This window comes from Chelonia mydas, chromosome 11 (assembly GCF_015237465.2).
Source record: "Chelonia mydas isolate rCheMyd1 chromosome 11, rCheMyd1.pri.v2, whole genome shotgun sequence".
Taxonomy (NCBI): Eukaryota; Metazoa; Chordata; order Testudines; family Cheloniidae; genus Chelonia; species Chelonia mydas.
Window position 1 is genome coordinate 62,149,382 of NC_051251.2, and position 16,788 is coordinate 62,166,169.

Consider the following 16,788-nt stretch of genomic DNA (forward strand, 5'->3'; position numbering starts at 1 on the left):
CTCTGGCCCATTTAATAGTCAATTTTTTAATTTAAAGTGGAATAATTTCAACAGGAGAGATTAAGGGCGCCCCACATCAGAATCTCCTGTAGCCCAGTGGTGCGAGTACTTTCCTGAGAGGTGGTAGATCCATGTTCAAATCTCATCTCCTCACATCCCAGATTAATAACCTTTAACTGAGATGGCTAGGGTCTAAGGGAAGTCCTTCCCTCTCTACCCCAGCTGTCTTGTGTGGAGTTAGACAGCCTCTGAGCATACGTACTGAATGAGGCCCCACATGTCAGTTAGGTGGAGGAGGGCCTATCTTCTCCCAGTTTGTGGATTGTATTGGGGCTTAAGTGGGAGGTCCACACATGGATGCCTAGAGTCAGGCAGCAGTGTGCATACCCAGAGGCAGAAACCTAGGCACTTTCAGAATGTTAACTGCAAAAACATACTCACTGCGTGAGTTTAGGTGTCTACAGGGTTGAGCAGGATGCTGTGGACTGCTGTGGTTTGTAAAAATGGACTTAGGTGCCTAAGCACCTTTGTGGATCCGGACCTAGGTGCCTACCTCACTTGGGCACTTTTGAAAATCCCACTAGGTGCCCATCTGCTTCTTTAGGTGCCTAAATACCTTTGAAAATCTGGCCCATACTGAGTTTTCCTTGTTTCTCTAGTCCTTTACGTGGTAACGTGGGAGAGAAAAAAAAATTATACAATCAATTTTCCTACTTTTTAATCACAAAAATTGGCAGGGAATAGAGAAATGTAGTTCATGAAACTACTTTCACTCATTTTTGGGAAATGACTATTTCAAGTTGATTTGTGTCCCTTTAGTATTATGCTAGAAAGTATCATCTTTAATTATACTAATCTCAATGTATTCATGAGTGGCCTCAGGTTGATATGGATTTTAAAAGGGTAACATTTAAATGATCAAAATGAAAAATAAATGTATACTGTACCCATCATAGATCATGTCCAGCAAATGGCGTGAAAAGTTAGGTGGACCCCAGATAGCACTGTCATATCTGTAAACTTTTGTTTTAGACAGATCAATGTAGTTATTGCCACTGATATTACCCCAAACAATCACATCTTTGACTCCTGTAACAAAGAAGAATATATAATGACAAGTGAACAGAAAGATACTGTGTTTTAAATGCCTACTGCCTAGTAGCAGGAGTCATTTTACTCAAAATTGCTACAACAACAAAAAAGAACTTCATGTATGAAACCCAGACAAAAACTGAAGAAGGAACTCTAACATATCTAATGCTATTGTATACATTAGTGTATATTGTAGTGCCTATTTAACAAATCGCAAACATGGTAATGTTACTTTTAAAGCCTTAGACACCTAGTCTTAATGGTGACATGTAAAAGATAACTATATAAAATATCAAACTGCTTTGGTGAACACCAAAATAAGAAATACCTGGTCAATTCCCCAAATAATAGGATATTTAACATATTGACTTCAAAGAGGCTGTGATTGCACCTGCAAAAATGAGTGTGCACCCATTGTACTTATAAATGTCTACATTTGTCTTATGTAGAATCCCACATTTGCAGGTGTAATAGGTGTACTTGTGTTTTTACATATACTCCAACTGCATCCTGATTTGAAGTTCCCAGATTGTGACTGATATTGAAGAGTACAAATTACTCACCTGCTGAATTCATATTCAGCTTCCTGGCCAGCATAGCTTTAGCTGCGCTTTCCAAGAACATTGCCATGGCGATAATATTCTGGCCGTCAATGGATGGGGCAAATGTCATAATCATTAATGCCCGAAGGTTCACAAAGGTTTTTCCTGACACAATAACTTTGACACTGCTGTTGGCATTCTTCTCAATCAGGGAACCATACACCTTACATTGCTCAGTCACCTGTCTGATGCAGTCTTCAAGCGATGGGATCTTGTGTTGTAAGAGGATATCATCAAGCAAAATAACAATATCAGCCTGAACAAAGGCATCATCTAATTCAGTGTGCATTGAGACACTGCGAAGGAGAGGGAATGCTAAGTCTTGAGCCTCCATTACAATACCGTGCAGAATTTCCTTGTAATGGCTACTGTCGAGCAGATGGATGCTAACTTCTGTTGCCATCCCAAACACTTCTCCATTGGCCAATAATGGAATCAGGTTGTAGCAGGCAGGAGCTGATGCACTGATGAGAAAATTTAGATATGGAAAATCTTTGTTAACCAGTAAATGCTGCCGTTTGTCATCCATTTTTAGAATACATTTTACAGTACAAAGAACTCAGTCTTGTAGTTGATTGATATTCAAATGATCTATTACCTTAGATCATTTCAGTCTTGCTTTCATAACAAAAAGTTAAAAATTAATACAGATCAGGCTTCCCTTCACTTAAAGGTATACTGTCAGGTTTAAAAATCATATTTAAAAAAATCCAACAAATTAATAAATGTGCAAGAATTTTTAAGTCTAATTTACTCTTGTATGCTGCTTGTTTCCTTTTTGCATTTCCGTTATGGAGGACAATGTAAATAAACTAATCAGTTTTTCTTTTGTTTCTAGTAAACTTCATTTTTGCTATTCATGTATTAGCATAATGTTGCAATGTTTGGATTACCAACACTCTATGGGAATATTTATTCATGTAAAAATTTCCTCTTTTAAAATAAAACATTTCAAAATATTTCTATTGGGTTCTGCTACTGTAAATATGTAAACCTTTTCCAAAGGTCATTTGGGGGCTAAATTTGGCCCAACAGTGTCCCTTTAAGTTCATATCACCTTACCAGGTTTTTTTTTTTTTTTTTTTTTTGGGGGGGGGGGGAGGAAGAGGGCACAAGAAAGATTGGGTTTGGGGGTGGGTAGGTTAGAAGCTGCAAACAAAACATAAATACCTTCTGGAATATTTACTGACTGCCCATAAACAATAGTGATGAGTGCAGTAAAAATGACTAAATATATACAACCTATTCCAAGTAAACGAATCAGCAAGTATTTGAACAATTTAGTGCTTTATTTATAGTATTTTTTTAAAATAAACTGCTACAGCTATGGACAATGTTTTACAAAAAAAGCTTTTTAATTTACATTAAAATTTAGTTAAAAGGGACATCAGAAGTTGGTGTTATGTGTTTTAAGGCTTAGGATTTTAAAGGAACACTTTACAAATTTATCTCTTTTTGTAAATTCTATGTACCTCAGTAAATATCAACAAAATGTATATGTGCAAGCCCCACATTCATTTAATCAGCTGAAGGAAGACTGAGAAGAAATGCATATTCTAAAGCTGAATGAATATTACTGTGCTTTTGCTTTCTCACCTGCTGATCCAGATCTGCAAGGGTTTGATAAGACTTTTAATATATTCCTCCTCTTTCTCAATTTCTATATGGGTCTGCAAATTCTCCTCAGCAATTCTCAGCATCTGCTCACTCAGCATGTCCGAGCTGATGCCATAGTAATGCTCACAATGAAGAAAGAATATTCAGTAATCAGAGCGTGGCCCCAAACACCACTAAGTTTTACCACATAAAATAATGCTATGTAGCAACTCAAAAAGGAGGAAGGAATGAGAAAAGACTGCAAAATGTGGATTAGCAGTACTGAGAGTTTTGTTACCTGGGCATGCTCCATAAAATCGTTAAATCCTCCCAGAAGCAGGCCCTTCCCTCCCCGATCCAATAATTCCCTCCAAACAATCGGCGAGCGTTTGTGTTTCCATCCATTCTTTTCACAGATGTCATGAAGCCACTGCTATAGGCAACACACCCAAAACAGTTTTAATAATTTTTTTCACATGCAGAAAGACAATATTTATGTATTATTGCTGGTACTTTCCAATGTAAAATAGTAATTCTTATCTAAATGCACAGCTGTGGGATATTTCACAGGTCTCCCAAATGTGAATATTTGAAAAACAGAGGAATCTTACCAACCAGATGGATGTGATGTATTGTGCAAGGAATTAATTAGCATGAGAACAAAATATCCTACTTGTGTCTCCTTAATCAGATCATTGTGAAAAGTATTGCTCAGGTGGTTTAGCAGTGAACTTGGTAAATTCTAAGAGGTGATACCATTAGTAAAACCTCTCTTACAGCTTTGTCTGCCTCATGAGATAGTTCTGGGATTTTTTTCTAGTAACTTCCCCTAGTCTCTCTGTTGCAGGTGAGATATTACATTACCCTGAATAGCTACCAGCAGTTAGATAATAAAGGAAATTACATCTAAGAGATTTAATTCTTCTGTAACACATGCAAGAAACCCCATTTCATTAAGGAAGAACTTGAAGGAGGCAACTCTTTTTCCATTGTCTTTTTGGTAGCTCTTTTTATTAATAAATATTATTTCATCTGCTTTGAAATAGATGATGCAAGCTGGTTTACAGATGGGCTGAAAGAGTTGTCTAGTTGTTCACTGTAGCTTCTGTAATGTACAGCATTTTATCAAATGTTATTTTGTAACTACTGTCATCCATACAACTACAGCTACTACTTACTATGCTGCACTCTACTAGGTGCATACCAATTTAGTTTAATTGGTTATTGGAAGCATTCGCGGAAATCAATTTAATAAGTCATCAAATAGTTTGATAATACTGACTCTTAATGAGTTTGACTTACTCTAGATATGATCTAGAATATTACAGCCACAATAAAAAGGAAATTATCTTCAGCTGGACATTTCTGATACTATCCATTGCACAGTCACACACTTAGTGACAGATTCTCATTTACACTAACAATACTTTACAGCATGCTGCTATTACAACAATGTATTTGTTGTATTACTATAGAACTTAGAAGTATGGACCAGGACCCCATTGGGCGAGGCACTGTACAAACATACCCCAAAAAAACTTCAGTCTAAGTCAAGAGACAACAGATGGATACTAACAGACGGAGAGGTAAGCACAAGGAAACAATGAGAAGATCACCTTACTCTGACAGTACTATGTGACACCACAAAAGTGTTGTAAAGGGAACTTAGAGTAAATGAGAATGGGGCTTTCAGTTTCAATACTTTCAGGCATTGTAACATAAAGTTGTTGAAGTCTAGAATTCCTTTTCCACAGATTTATTGGCAAATAATTAATAAGAAGGAATATATACTGTATTTGAAATATGCACATATTAGTAGTATATAATAGGCTAAGCAGGCACTTGTACACTGAAGGAAATAACTTCTTTAACATTTTAATATCAAAATACAATCTTAGTCTGGGACATTTGCAAATCATAATACAAAATATGATGGCAGAATGATTACCAGACTATCTACAATAGTAATGTGGTGTCTGACACTCATGTAGTTTTCAGAGCCAGAAAGTGGTGCTAATATGCGCAACAAAGGAAGCACAGTACAGATCAGAGGTACATTCCATACTCAGCCTGAAGCACATGGGCATCTATTAATGAACTGAATTAAATACCCTTACCTCCCACTTGTCAGGATGCTGAGTAATCTTGTGTATTTTGAAATTAGGCAAATTAATCTGCAGATAGTCAGCCAGAAGTTCTGCCTTTACAAAGTATGGACAGTCTGCCTTACCTGAAAATAAGGGAATTAGCATAACTCTAAGAATTTATTAATCCGATTGATTGAAAGCATCATAAGATACACATTTTGAAAAAACAAGTCCTTCTGATTCAAAAGAAGGAATAAGAGAGGGGACTTTACAGGACCAGTTTTCTATGGGCTCAGGAACAGTAGTAGTATAAGGATATTAAATACCAGGAAAGAAAATTTTAGGGACCTAAGACATCTAAACTCCAGTTCAAGAAAAGTACTTATTCACATGCTTAATTCTAAAGGGGATAAGGCAGATATAGTGGGGGTGACAGTAGCAGTAGGAAGAAGGTCCATTAATAAATGAAGAGGGAGGTGAAATTAACGATGACTCAGAAATAGCTAAGATACTGTAATTCTTTTTTTTTTTCTTTTTTAAAAAAAATCTGCCTTTAACAAGAAAATAAAAGAAGCTTGGAAAATCCAGAAGAAAGAGAGTCTCTTTAAAAAGCAGAACCTAACTAACTCACACTAATGACTGGGAGACCCTAATCAGGATAATTGAATTTTATAAGTTAGGCTACAATCCTTCAAGGTGCACTGCACAGGTAGAACTCACTGCACTTGCATGGAGCGCCAGTGAAGTCAATATGGGTCTACCCACATGGGAAACTTTACAGGATAGGGACCTAAGTGACAAAGCAGTTTTTTAAAATGCAAGGATACAGAATTAAAGTGCATGCTGTTCATTTATATGTCAAGTGCCATTTTGATTATGTATGACTATACTCCATGATATACTACTGAGGGTATGTCTATACTGCAATTAAACACCCGCAGCTAGCCTGTGTCAGCTGACTTGAGCTTGCACGGCTTGGGCTGCAGAGCTATAAAACTGCAGTGTAGACATCCGGGCTTGGGATGGAGCCTGGGCTCTGGGATCCCACGAGGAGGGAGGGTCCCAGAGCCCAAGCTCCAGACCAAACCCAAACTTCTACACTGCGATTTTTCAGCCCTGTAGCCTGAGTCAGCTAACAGGGGTAAGCCATGGGTGTTTAATTACAGTGTAGACCTTCTCTAAATACTCTGTAGCATATTTTGTAAATGTAATGAAGATGTAGTGATATGTGACATCACTACAGCTCTCTCTGTGCTATTAAATTTTAGCTGAGATGGGAAGACAACACCATTACTTGTAAAAATTATAAGTCTGCAGAATAGCAATATTCTACTGTATTGGTAAAGAACAGCTAAGACTTGAAAAATGTGAACAGATCAGTCTTTCTGGATGATATACATGCTTGAACATCAGTCAGGAAAGCATCCCAATTCAGGATTGCATTTAAGTGCCTGCTTAACTTTATATCCCATTGAAGTCAATTACCTTAATGAATGAGCGGGAAAGAGTTAGAGGTACTATATTGAATTTTAGTGAACCATTTTGGTAAAGTTTCTTGTGAAATCTTACTCTTCAACTATATTCAGATCAGTTCAGCTAGGAACTGTGCTATTGGTCCTGAACACTGGCTAATGAACCATAAAGCAAGTGTAATGACAAAGATGTAATATTTACTGTTATCTTAATATCTTCATTAATGAGAGACAACAGAAAAAAATATGTAATTTCCAAACAAGACCAAGTTGAGAGTTCTATGATTTATACTCCTCACGCTACTGCTACCCCTGGACACAGAGTAATTTAAAAAAACAGCCAGAACATAACAAAATGAAATTTCATTTGAGAAAATAAGAAGTAATATATAAAATAATCAAAAATACTAGTAAACCATGGAAGAAAGGAAACCAAACCCAATAATATGGAATGAAGACAAGGTCTGATAATAGACAGCAAATCAGCTGTATTTGCAACATGATGTGACAGCAAATACAAAATGCATGTGTAACTGAACAGGGCAATTAGATAGGCACTCTGTGCTGTAATCATGGACCACTCTTGGAATACTAAGGCCTGCAATAATGAGTGTGCTGAAGGGCAACATTTAGTCTGAGTGTAAGGGAAATTTTCCTGGCACTGAGATGTATCAGGCTCCCAGGGAGAGCACGTGAGGCCTCATCCCTTACAACCAGGCTGGGCAAAACACTACAGAATGTGAAAGATGCCTATATGGGCCCCGAAGGATATGAATTGAGTGAGCATGGAGCTGCCCGCAAATCCCCTCCCTACCCTAACTGCCCCCATACCCCTCCCTGTCCCCTCTAACTAGCCCCATAACCCCTCCTTACCCCTCTAACTGCCCTATACCCCTCTACCCCCCATATCCCCTCCCCCTCCCTCTAACTGCCCCCATAAGCCTCCCTAGCCCCTCTAACTGCCCCCTTCTTACCCCCTAACTGCCCCCATAAGCCTCCCTGATCCCTCTAACTGCCCCCATGCTCTAACTTCCCCCATGCCCCTCCAACTACCCTATACCCCTCTCTGCCCACCATATTCCCTCCCCCTCCCTCTAACTGCTCCCATAGGCCTCCCTGGCCCCTCTAACTGCCCCCTCCTTACCCCTCTAACTGCCCCCATATCCCCTCCCTGTCCCCTCTAACTAGCCCCATAACCCCTCCCTACCCCTCTGACTGCCCTATACCCCTCTGCCCCCCATATCCCTTCCCCCTCCCTCTAACTGCCCCCATAAGCCTCCCTGGCCCCTCTAGCTGCCCCCATAGGCCTCCCTGATCCCTCTAACTGCCCCCTCCTTACCCCTCTAACTGCCCCCATACTCTAACTTCCCCCATGCCCCTCCAACTACCCTATACCCCTCTCTGGCCCCCATATCCCCTCCCCCTCCCCTCCAACTGTCCCCATAGGCCTCCCTGGTCCCTCTAACTGCCCCCGCACTCTAACTTCCCCCATGCCCCTCCAAATGCCCTGTACCCCTCTCTGCCCCCCATATCCCCTCCAACTGCCCCCATAGGCCTCCCTGGCCCCTCTAACTGCCCCCTCCTTACCCCTCTAACTGCCCCCATATCCCCTCCCTGTCCCTCTAACTTCCCCCCCTCTTCACCCCTTCCTGGCCCCTCCAACTGCTCCCACACCGTGTCCGTGTCCCTGTCCCCGCTAACTAGCTCAGAACCCTCCGCTCCGACTCCTCGAGTCCCCGGCCCGCGGGGAGTCCCTGGGGGCGCGGGCGGGTCTCTCACCAGCCAGCACGAACTTCGCCATGAGGCGGCCGGCGGCGGGGCACGAGACCCTTGGGCAGCGGCTCCTGGCTGTCGCTTAGCAACGTGGCGACGCTGCCTCCAGGCAACCTCACCGCGCGAGGGAGAGCGCGAGACGTTGTCCCCTGGGCCGCCCCGTACTCTCGCGCGATTTAGAGAGGGCACGTGAGGAAGGCATCATGGCGGCTCGCGTAGGCCGGTCCCATGAGGCGTAGCCGGGTCGGTCCAGTGTCCGGTGAGTGGCTGGCGGGGTCGCCCCCGGCGAATCAGCCTGGCTGCTGCCCTGGAATCATGAAGGGCCCCGGGACTGACCGGCTGCCTCCGGCCGCGGCGGGGGCCAGGGGGCTTGTGAGTCCCCACGGTGCGGGTCCCCGTCCCCGGTCGTAGCCAGGGTGGGAGGGGGTCCCCGTGGGCGGCGTCCGTGGGCTCAGGCCAGGAAGCCACGGGGAGTTCACAGGTGTCTCTGCTGGTCTGTGACGACCAGGGCCCGTGTATCCTGCACCGCAGGATCCACCCCGGCCGTGCCATGGTGCTCCGGGCCCTGAGGTTTCTTTTCAGGAAGGTCGTAAGCCCTGTGACCGCGAAGGCCTACGTTTAGCATTGTGAATGGCACGTGGCTGAAGCAGGGGTGTCTGCCTGAGTCTGCAGGCAGCCTGAAACTGCACCTCTGATATGTGTGTGATCCGCTCTCTGGTCCGCGGTTGAAACCTAAAGATAACTGTTTAAAAGACACCGTTGTTATCTCTTTTGCTGCCGAGTGTGTTAACAGAAACATGCAGTTAATGGGGCTGGTGGTTGCTGGGATATGAAAGTCGGTGTTGGAGCCTCCCCTTAATCTTAAACAACCCCCACCCCTCCCCGCATCTGCAAATGGAAAAGGAAGAAGTGCCACCCCAGAAATGCTCAACTGCTATCTGTATGCCAAAACCTCCAGATTTTTGCCATACAACTTCTAATCTGCAACTGTAGTTTCTGCACAATTTTTAGCATGTTGATCATTAAAAATTTGTCAATAGTGTAAAATCAAAACTTAGAAAAGAAAAACAATGCTAATTGCTCTTAATCTTCATATTTAATGATAGCAAATCTTTAAGTTATATTTTGCTTGAAGTTGCTGCAGAATTGTTAGTCTTCCACCACAAAGGGCTACAACATGGACTCCTTTTCTGCCCTAAAATACACAGAATTCTGCTTACAATTATACCTTCAATTATATCTCGTTAAAACATGATTGACTTAAGTGGATTGAAAAATAAAAAATTGTCCATCTCCCTTCAGAAATTCTGCAGGTCTGCAAGTAAAATCCCTGAAGATGCTGGTACCAAAATGTGTCTTCCATTTGTGGCATGCTGTTCATGAGAGGAACAGAATCCTGTCTGGTCTCAGTACATCAGATTGTTCCATGAATTGTGAGCTTTAATTTCTCTTCTTAACATTTGTAATTATTATGAAAATTATAACATCAGGCCCTGATCATACATTTCTTGAACACCCATGACTCCCCATTAGTTAACTGGATCCATAACTTCTGTCTGCACCACAAAAATGGATGCAACCTTTGATAGAAGCCCTTGGGTTGTGCAAAGAAAGGTGCAGGAAGCCCTTAATAGCTAAATTATGTCATTATCTTTTACTTGGTCTTATTTAGTCTCATAATATAGGTCTTCTATCTGTCGTAGGCATTTCTAGACGCTCCTATCTCTATGTTGCCTGACTGTAGAATTTGTTGCAAGTGTCAGAATTTTATCACTTGTGGTAAATCAGGAGTGCTGCATGGCTCCAGGAGGCTTGGGGAAAAGGAAATCAGGAAAGTGAAGGTACACAGTACAGACTCTGGACTCAGTCCTGTAGGTGCACCCATGAGGACAGACCTCTGTGCCAGTGTGTGTGGAGACCCACTGAAATCAATTTACCAGTGTAGATGCAAGTTCAGGGCTTAAGTCTACCCAATTTCTCTTCAAATCCTATGCCTCTTCAATTATACTGTGGAATTGCAACAGTTTTGTGACTGAGACCCTGTGGAATTGCGGAATCGGGAGCAGAAGACACTCATAAATTAATGACGGATTACAAATGAAAATGAACTATTTCCAGAGCTGTTTCAGGTTCTCTCTGTAAAAGATGTGTTAGTAGATGTGGTATTTTAACTTTTAAACCAAAAGCTTGTTAATGATTTTATAATTTTCAATTGATTTCACAGATAATGCATTTTACCTGGTGTCCAAAGACCTGTTTCTATGGGCTTGAACCTCATTAAGGCCCTGTCTTCTGAGCTGGCATTTGAAAGCTGTTTATAAAACGGTAGCAAAAATGAACAATAAAGTTGGTTGTTTGATAAGGACAATGAGACATTTGCATGTATCTGGTTCTAAACTGGGTCCCAGCTTTAGAATGGCGATGAGGACATACACATTAGGGATCAGTAGACATAAGAGTGCCATACAAAGTGTGAACCTGAGAAGATTCCTGTTAAATGTTCCTCCTCACCGGCTTGAATCATCTCTCCGATTGCTGTCTCATGGGGCGCCTGTTTATAGTAAAGGAGATGCCACTGTACAAGAACAGAAAGCTGCAAAGTCTCTATTAGATGAACATATGCAAAGTTCATCTAGTGCCTTGGACCCTCTAGAAGAAGATAGAAGTGTTGTTGAAGAGAATCTGGTAGTGAAGAGCGAAAGGAGTCAATCACAGCAGTTCTTTGATGACCTTCAAAAATGCACATCTCCCTGTGATGTATTAGACCTAGTTTCAAAGTCTGCTATTTCTGAGAAGCATTGTAGTAACTGTTTTACTACTATGTGGGTGCTCACCAAAAAGTTGTCTGAAGACCAGAAGCGTTATGAGAAACAACTGATGGTGGAGCATCCTGCATTCATGCAGCTATGTCAGCGTCTGATGCAAGAGTCTAGGAGCATGTGGTGTGATGACTTGGTATACAGTCTGCATGCTGTGGTGAAGCTAGGGGTATCCCAGAACACTCGACTGGTTCAGACTTTGCTGAGGGTCTCTCAGGTAAGTATTGGAATCTTTTAAAGATGGGAATAAAATTCCAGCGCCAGTTCTTACAGGTTATAGAGGCTACAGCCTCAGAGGGTCTCCACATGAACACCTGTGGTTTGAGTTCTGCCCAGGCTTTCTTTTCATTCCTTTGCACACACCACACCATACAAAGAGAGGGATCAAAGAATACTTGTGCTTCAGGCTGTGCCAAAGCTTTAGATCAGCTTAAGGCATAGAAAAACTCTCTTCTCCCTCCACCCTCACTTCCCCCTCTCCTTTCTCCTCACATGATATGAGGCAAGTTTGAGAGTGAGCAGTCGTGAGGAAAGGTATTTTTGATATTTTGATTGGAGGGCAGAGGCCAATGTCCTCCTTGACTCCCAGTTGTTTTACCTGCTGGCTCTGGGAGCTTTCTTTGGTCTACCCACTATTAGCTGTATTATGCTCCCCTTGTCTTGGGGATTTTTGCAGGATCTTCCCCACCTGCTGATGGAACCAGGGACTTCCTCTGAGCATCATATGACTATTTCATGCTGTGCTAGGTGAGGGTTTCTCCATTTCTGGACCTGCTGTTGCCCTGGTAGTTTCTTTCTTGACTTTCTTCAGAGCCCCCCACCAACTACTCCCGCCACCCACTGTGTGCAACTTCTTCTCCCTGTTTCTTCTCCTAAACCAGTCTGTCCTCATCCCTACCGCCACCACCTCCTAACTCTGCACCTAGCCAACCCATCCTACTTTGTAGAGCTGTATGTGTTTTAATAAAGCAGCATGCAACTTTCAGAGGGAAAGAGGGCACTGATTTATTACATGGAGGGGAAGTTTCCCCACCAGGTGTGGCCACAGTTGGACCCCAGATGTGCTTGAACCTGCACATCAAAACTCTGGTAAATGTTTACAAAACACTTTAGAGAGGAAATCTTGAACATGACCAGTACGACATTCTCCAGCTTGTATCATACTATGTATAGTACATTACACAGTTTCTTCCTTTGGTCCTTAATATGATTTTTATTTTTGGCCTGATTTCTCATTTTCTCAGGGTAAATTGGGAGTTAACTCCACAGAAGTCAGTAGAATTATACCAGTATGTAGGTCAAAGTAGAATCAACCCTAGTGATTTTGTCTTTGTTCTCGGGGAAGGTGGTGGGGGTAAGATAGGTCAATTTTTGCCAGCTTTCTGCCACTTCGTCTTAAGAACTTTCTAACATTGTGAAAATATATCTTTAATAGGAGCGCCTCAATGAATTTGATGACCGATGTCTCTCTGTTGTGTCAACCACCTTGGCAACCATGGAAAAAAGCAGAAATGTGGATGCTCTTCAAGCTGGATTACAGTGAGAACAATTACTTTTTTTTTAATGGTTTCCTTACTTACAAGTCTTGTCATATGACCATTTTTTTCTGTTGGAGGAAAATAAATATGGCATGAAAGGAGAGTGACCATCTTTACCCTTTTGCCCAAAATACACTTTGATATTTTCTGGCTTACATTTTTAGCATTTTCTTCAGGATTATTTAATGATATATTGCATTAGAACATTTTAGTAATCACTGCAATGTGCTCATATCTAAAATATGGTAGAAATGTCCAAAGCAAGAAGACACTTGAACTTTTAAGTAACTTTACACGGTCTTAGACAATCAGGGACACTCTGTAGTGACCATGGCTGTAATCCTATGTTTACCTCTGTATGACAGCTCTGTGCAGGGTCCACTTGGAGAAGCTCATTGTGGGATTGGGACCCAAGTAATTACCATCAGATAGTAGCTGAAACAAATAGCTCTCTTTGGCACCATTGTTGGCATTCTCAGCAGAAAGGGTGGAGATAGGATAAAACACTGGTCCGGGGCAGAGGAGACCTGATTTCTGCTACAGGCCTGCTCGGTGACCTTGGGCAAGTCACTCCACCTCTCTGTACCTTAGTTTCCCCATTTGTAAAGTGAGGATAAAACTGCCCTCCTTTGTATAGTGCTTTGATATCTATTAGTGAAAAGCCCTATGTTTCAGCTAGGTGTTGTTGTTATTCTTGATTTCAGTAGGAAATGCCATTGAGTTGGAATACCATTTTAGCTTATATTCCGCCTGTATTCAAATGTAGGGGCGGGAGAAGCATTACATCTAATCTTGTTTCAGAATAACTTGTTTGTGGGTGGTGTTTTTATACGCAGATTGTCGGTCTACAAAGCCTCATCTGCTTACCCCTTCAGGGACCTGGTGTTTCTGAGCTTCTAACAGAACATATTAGTGGATTTATATTGTATGTATCAATTCTATTTCAGCTCCAGCTACAAGAGGATGGGCATGTTGGTTAAATAACAACAACATATTCTGTTAGAAGTTCAGGTGCACGGTTTGGGGGAAAGTAGGTTATCCCTCTCCATTTTCCATTTAAAAGACTTTGACTCTATCTTGATTGATCAAACTTCCCTGTTCTCAGGGAAATGTCAATCTCAGTGGATCAATTTCAGAGCCTTCCACTGCCATACAGGCACTGAAATTTCCAAAATTATGCTCTGATATTTGATTTAAAAAAATATACTGTTTTAAAGAGAGTTGGGGTTTTTTTTGGTTTCTTTAGCCTTTTTGTTTCCTACTGAGCCAAAATGGCAACCACAGATACACCACATCAGAGTCCTTCTCTGTGTGATGCTTTGCCTTCTGCTATATTCAGATCCTGTTCTTCTCCTACAGACTATAGTATCACTTGTTCTCCTTTCCATCTGCTCCATTTTCTGTGTCCTGTACAAGGCTTTCCCGAATTTCACGGGTCCTGGGGGCTTGTCTCCACAGAGAAATTGCACTGGGATAAGTTACATCAGTTTAGTTAAACTGATACCTCTATTTCCCTGCAGTATGTTCACTCTGTTGCTCTTGCATTGGTGTATGTTGCAATGTTGCAGCACTGTGTCCACACAGCAGCATTCTGCATCAGTGTAAGCATGGTGCAGTGTGGTTGGGCGGGCATTCCAGGGTCCTCTGTGCTGCTTGGGCAGTGGAGTTTAGAAAGGTTGCCGGACAGATCACGGCACATAGGGGGGAGAAGTCCTACTGATATCTCACACCAGTGTAGTTACTTCAGTGTCAGGAGGTGGCCACATTGCTATTAAGTCAATTTAATTATGTCAATGTAGAGCTGCGCCAGTTTAATTTAAAAAAAAAAGGGGAGGGGGCGTGGAAGAGGTGTGAAGAGCTACACCAGTTTATCTCAGGATTCGTCCATGGGAGACAGATGTGTGCCTGCTTCCACCAAAATAAGCAGAGCTTTACTGGTTCAACTTGTGTGTGTAGGCAAGCCTCCTTAAACCAATTCCATTTCTTTCCTTATCAGGTTACTGGTGGAGCAGCGAATTCCAAAGATCAGTAACATTTTTATGTTGCAAAGCATGATGAAATGCATTGGAAAAGATGCCCCACTCTCTCTCAAAAGGAAATTTGAGGTAAAAGATTAAAATAATTGGTGGGGCCTTCTATTATTCCTGCATAGCTACTGCTCCTGTGTTGCTATTTATTCGTTGTTTATGGTAGCATCTGTTGTATGCTAGGCAGTTTCCAGACATTGAAAATGGATGGTAATTTCCCTAAGTTGCTCATCCTCCAGGGACATTTAAGCAAGTAAACAGTGGTTTGAGGAAGGGAAAACATTTTTTTAATGACTATACATGTCAATTAAGTCTGCCCAACAGAGGTATTTCTGCAGGAGGGACTTAAATAGGTAGAGGGTGCAAAGGTCAAACCGCGCATAGGGATAGAAAGCGTGGAGGTGTTTATGTAAGAAATTGGTAGCGTAAAATATAAGATGCTATCTGTGAGCTTCATTGTAACAGGGCTTTCTGTGTAATGAATCATGCTATTGAGAGGCAAGTAACTAACTACATCTGCCCTAGTCCCAATAGAAAGGGATTCTTAAAATGTTTTCTCAATCCAGTGGAAGGAGCTGGGGTTGATATAGTATTTTTAAACATCGTTTTGACTTTTTTTTTTTCTATTGATAAAATTTTTTCATTGCCCTTTATATATGTCTTTGAGAATGTACTGGGTGAAACTATATTTTAAGAGCTGGGGAAACTGAAATTAGTGGGCCTGATTTTTGCTGTTGGTTGCGTCAATGTAACTCTAACCATGCAAACGTAGTCACTCCTGATTTACTGTGGCTTAAGTGACATCAGAAGTGGGTCCACTAACTTTAGCTTCACCAGTTTTTTAAATCTTGTTTAAATTAGTGTACATCTGCCAAAGGTGTATCACAAAGGGCAATAGAAAATAGTGAGTCATTTACTAAGGATTTAGAATAACTTAGAGCTTTTGCACATGGCAAAGACTATCATCCTGACTGTACAATATTGGTAAATATGCCATCCATGCTAAGTAGCAATCCACCGTTCTTTCAAGCACGGGTAGGAAAACTATATACATAGTAACCAGAAATAAGTATTGTAAGGCCATCTTGTATTGATTTTATTCAAGAAAGAAACAGGAGGGCCTGAGAACTTTTTAAGGACAGCTCACACTAAACATTAGATTAGCTGTAGTTGTTTTTATAAGAAAAGTGATTGGAAGGAGTTATTTTAAGCTCCTTCCACTGCTTCCAACCTTTCCTTCAGTGCGAATCTGGTGAGGTTACTGGATTGGCGTAGTTTTGATCTTCCCGACTCACTTCATCCTTCGGCAGAGATAATTTGGACTGCCAATGCCGAGAATGAAGAGTCTAATCAAATTGAATTCATTTTAGAATAGAGTTTTGAAAGAGCTGGACCACTTGACTCCTCTGAATGCTCAACACATGTTTAGTGCTCTGGCTGCGATGAATCACTGCTCCATGCCAATCCTGGATGCCTGCAGTAACAAAATCATTGGTGAGTTAAAGTGAATTTTTAAACTTCCCCTCTCCTTTACTCTGACTCTTCCTAATGAAAATGTCTTATTCCAATTTCCTTTTAAGCCCAGAAAACATGATTGTTTTGTAGTCTAACAATGCAGATCCATTAGACAAAATACAGTACAAAAATTTTTGGAGGACTGATGGATGATCAAAGAAAGTAGTTCTAATGGTCTCTGCCCTCATTAATACCATGAAATGTCATCTCTGTGGATTATAATGGCATTCTTCATATCTCTGAAGTTAAAATTCTATTAGCATTTTC

At 41.5% G+C, this 16,788-nt stretch overlaps 2 protein-coding genes across 11 annotated transcripts in view; one reads left to right on the forward strand and one right to left on the reverse strand.

The window, feature by feature from the left end:
• The window catches only part of MDH1B (malate dehydrogenase 1B), a 23,775-nt gene extending 14,990 nt beyond the window's left edge, over window positions 1-8,785 (reverse strand). For 3 of the 6 annotated variants that reach the window (XR_006284819.1, XM_043525166.1, XM_037912977.2), the window contains exons 1-6: window positions 8,629-8,784; window positions 5,408-5,520; window positions 3,589-3,723; window positions 3,291-3,433; window positions 1,656-2,158; window positions 948-1,089 (exon numbers count right to left, since the gene is read on the reverse strand). Coding sequence is in view for 5 of the 6 variants with exons in the window: in XM_043525166.1 (XP_043381101.1) it covers window positions 948-1,089; window positions 1,656-2,158; window positions 3,291-3,433; window positions 3,589-3,723; window positions 5,408-5,520; window positions 8,629-8,650 (1,058 nt within the window). In the remaining variant the exon portion in view is untranslated. Of the gene's footprint in view, window positions 1-947; window positions 1,090-1,655; window positions 2,159-3,290; window positions 3,434-3,588; window positions 3,724-5,407; window positions 5,521-8,628 lie in introns of all 6 variants that reach the window. The other 3 variants (XM_043525165.1, XM_043525167.1, XM_043525168.1) reach the window with 3 other exon arrangements.
• FASTKD2 (FAST kinase domains 2) overlaps window positions 8,764-16,788 on the forward strand; it is a 22,057-nt gene continuing 14,032 nt past the window's right edge. Inside the window, exons 1-6 of one of the 5 annotated variants that reach the window (XM_037912325.2) lie at window positions 8,764-8,881; window positions 9,925-10,055; window positions 10,847-11,658; window positions 12,877-12,980; window positions 14,976-15,084; window positions 16,377-16,500. In XM_037912325.2, the coding sequence (XP_037768253.1) occupies window positions 10,957-11,658; window positions 12,877-12,980; window positions 14,976-15,084; window positions 16,377-16,500 (1,039 nt within the window). In that variant the 5' untranslated portion in view covers window positions 8,764-8,881; window positions 9,925-10,055; window positions 10,847-10,956. Of the gene's footprint in view, window positions 9,008-9,924; window positions 10,056-10,846; window positions 11,659-12,876; window positions 12,981-14,975; window positions 15,085-16,376; window positions 16,501-16,788 lie in introns of all 5 variants that reach the window. The other 4 variants (XM_037912326.2, XM_037912328.2, XM_037912329.2 and 1 more) reach the window with 4 other exon arrangements.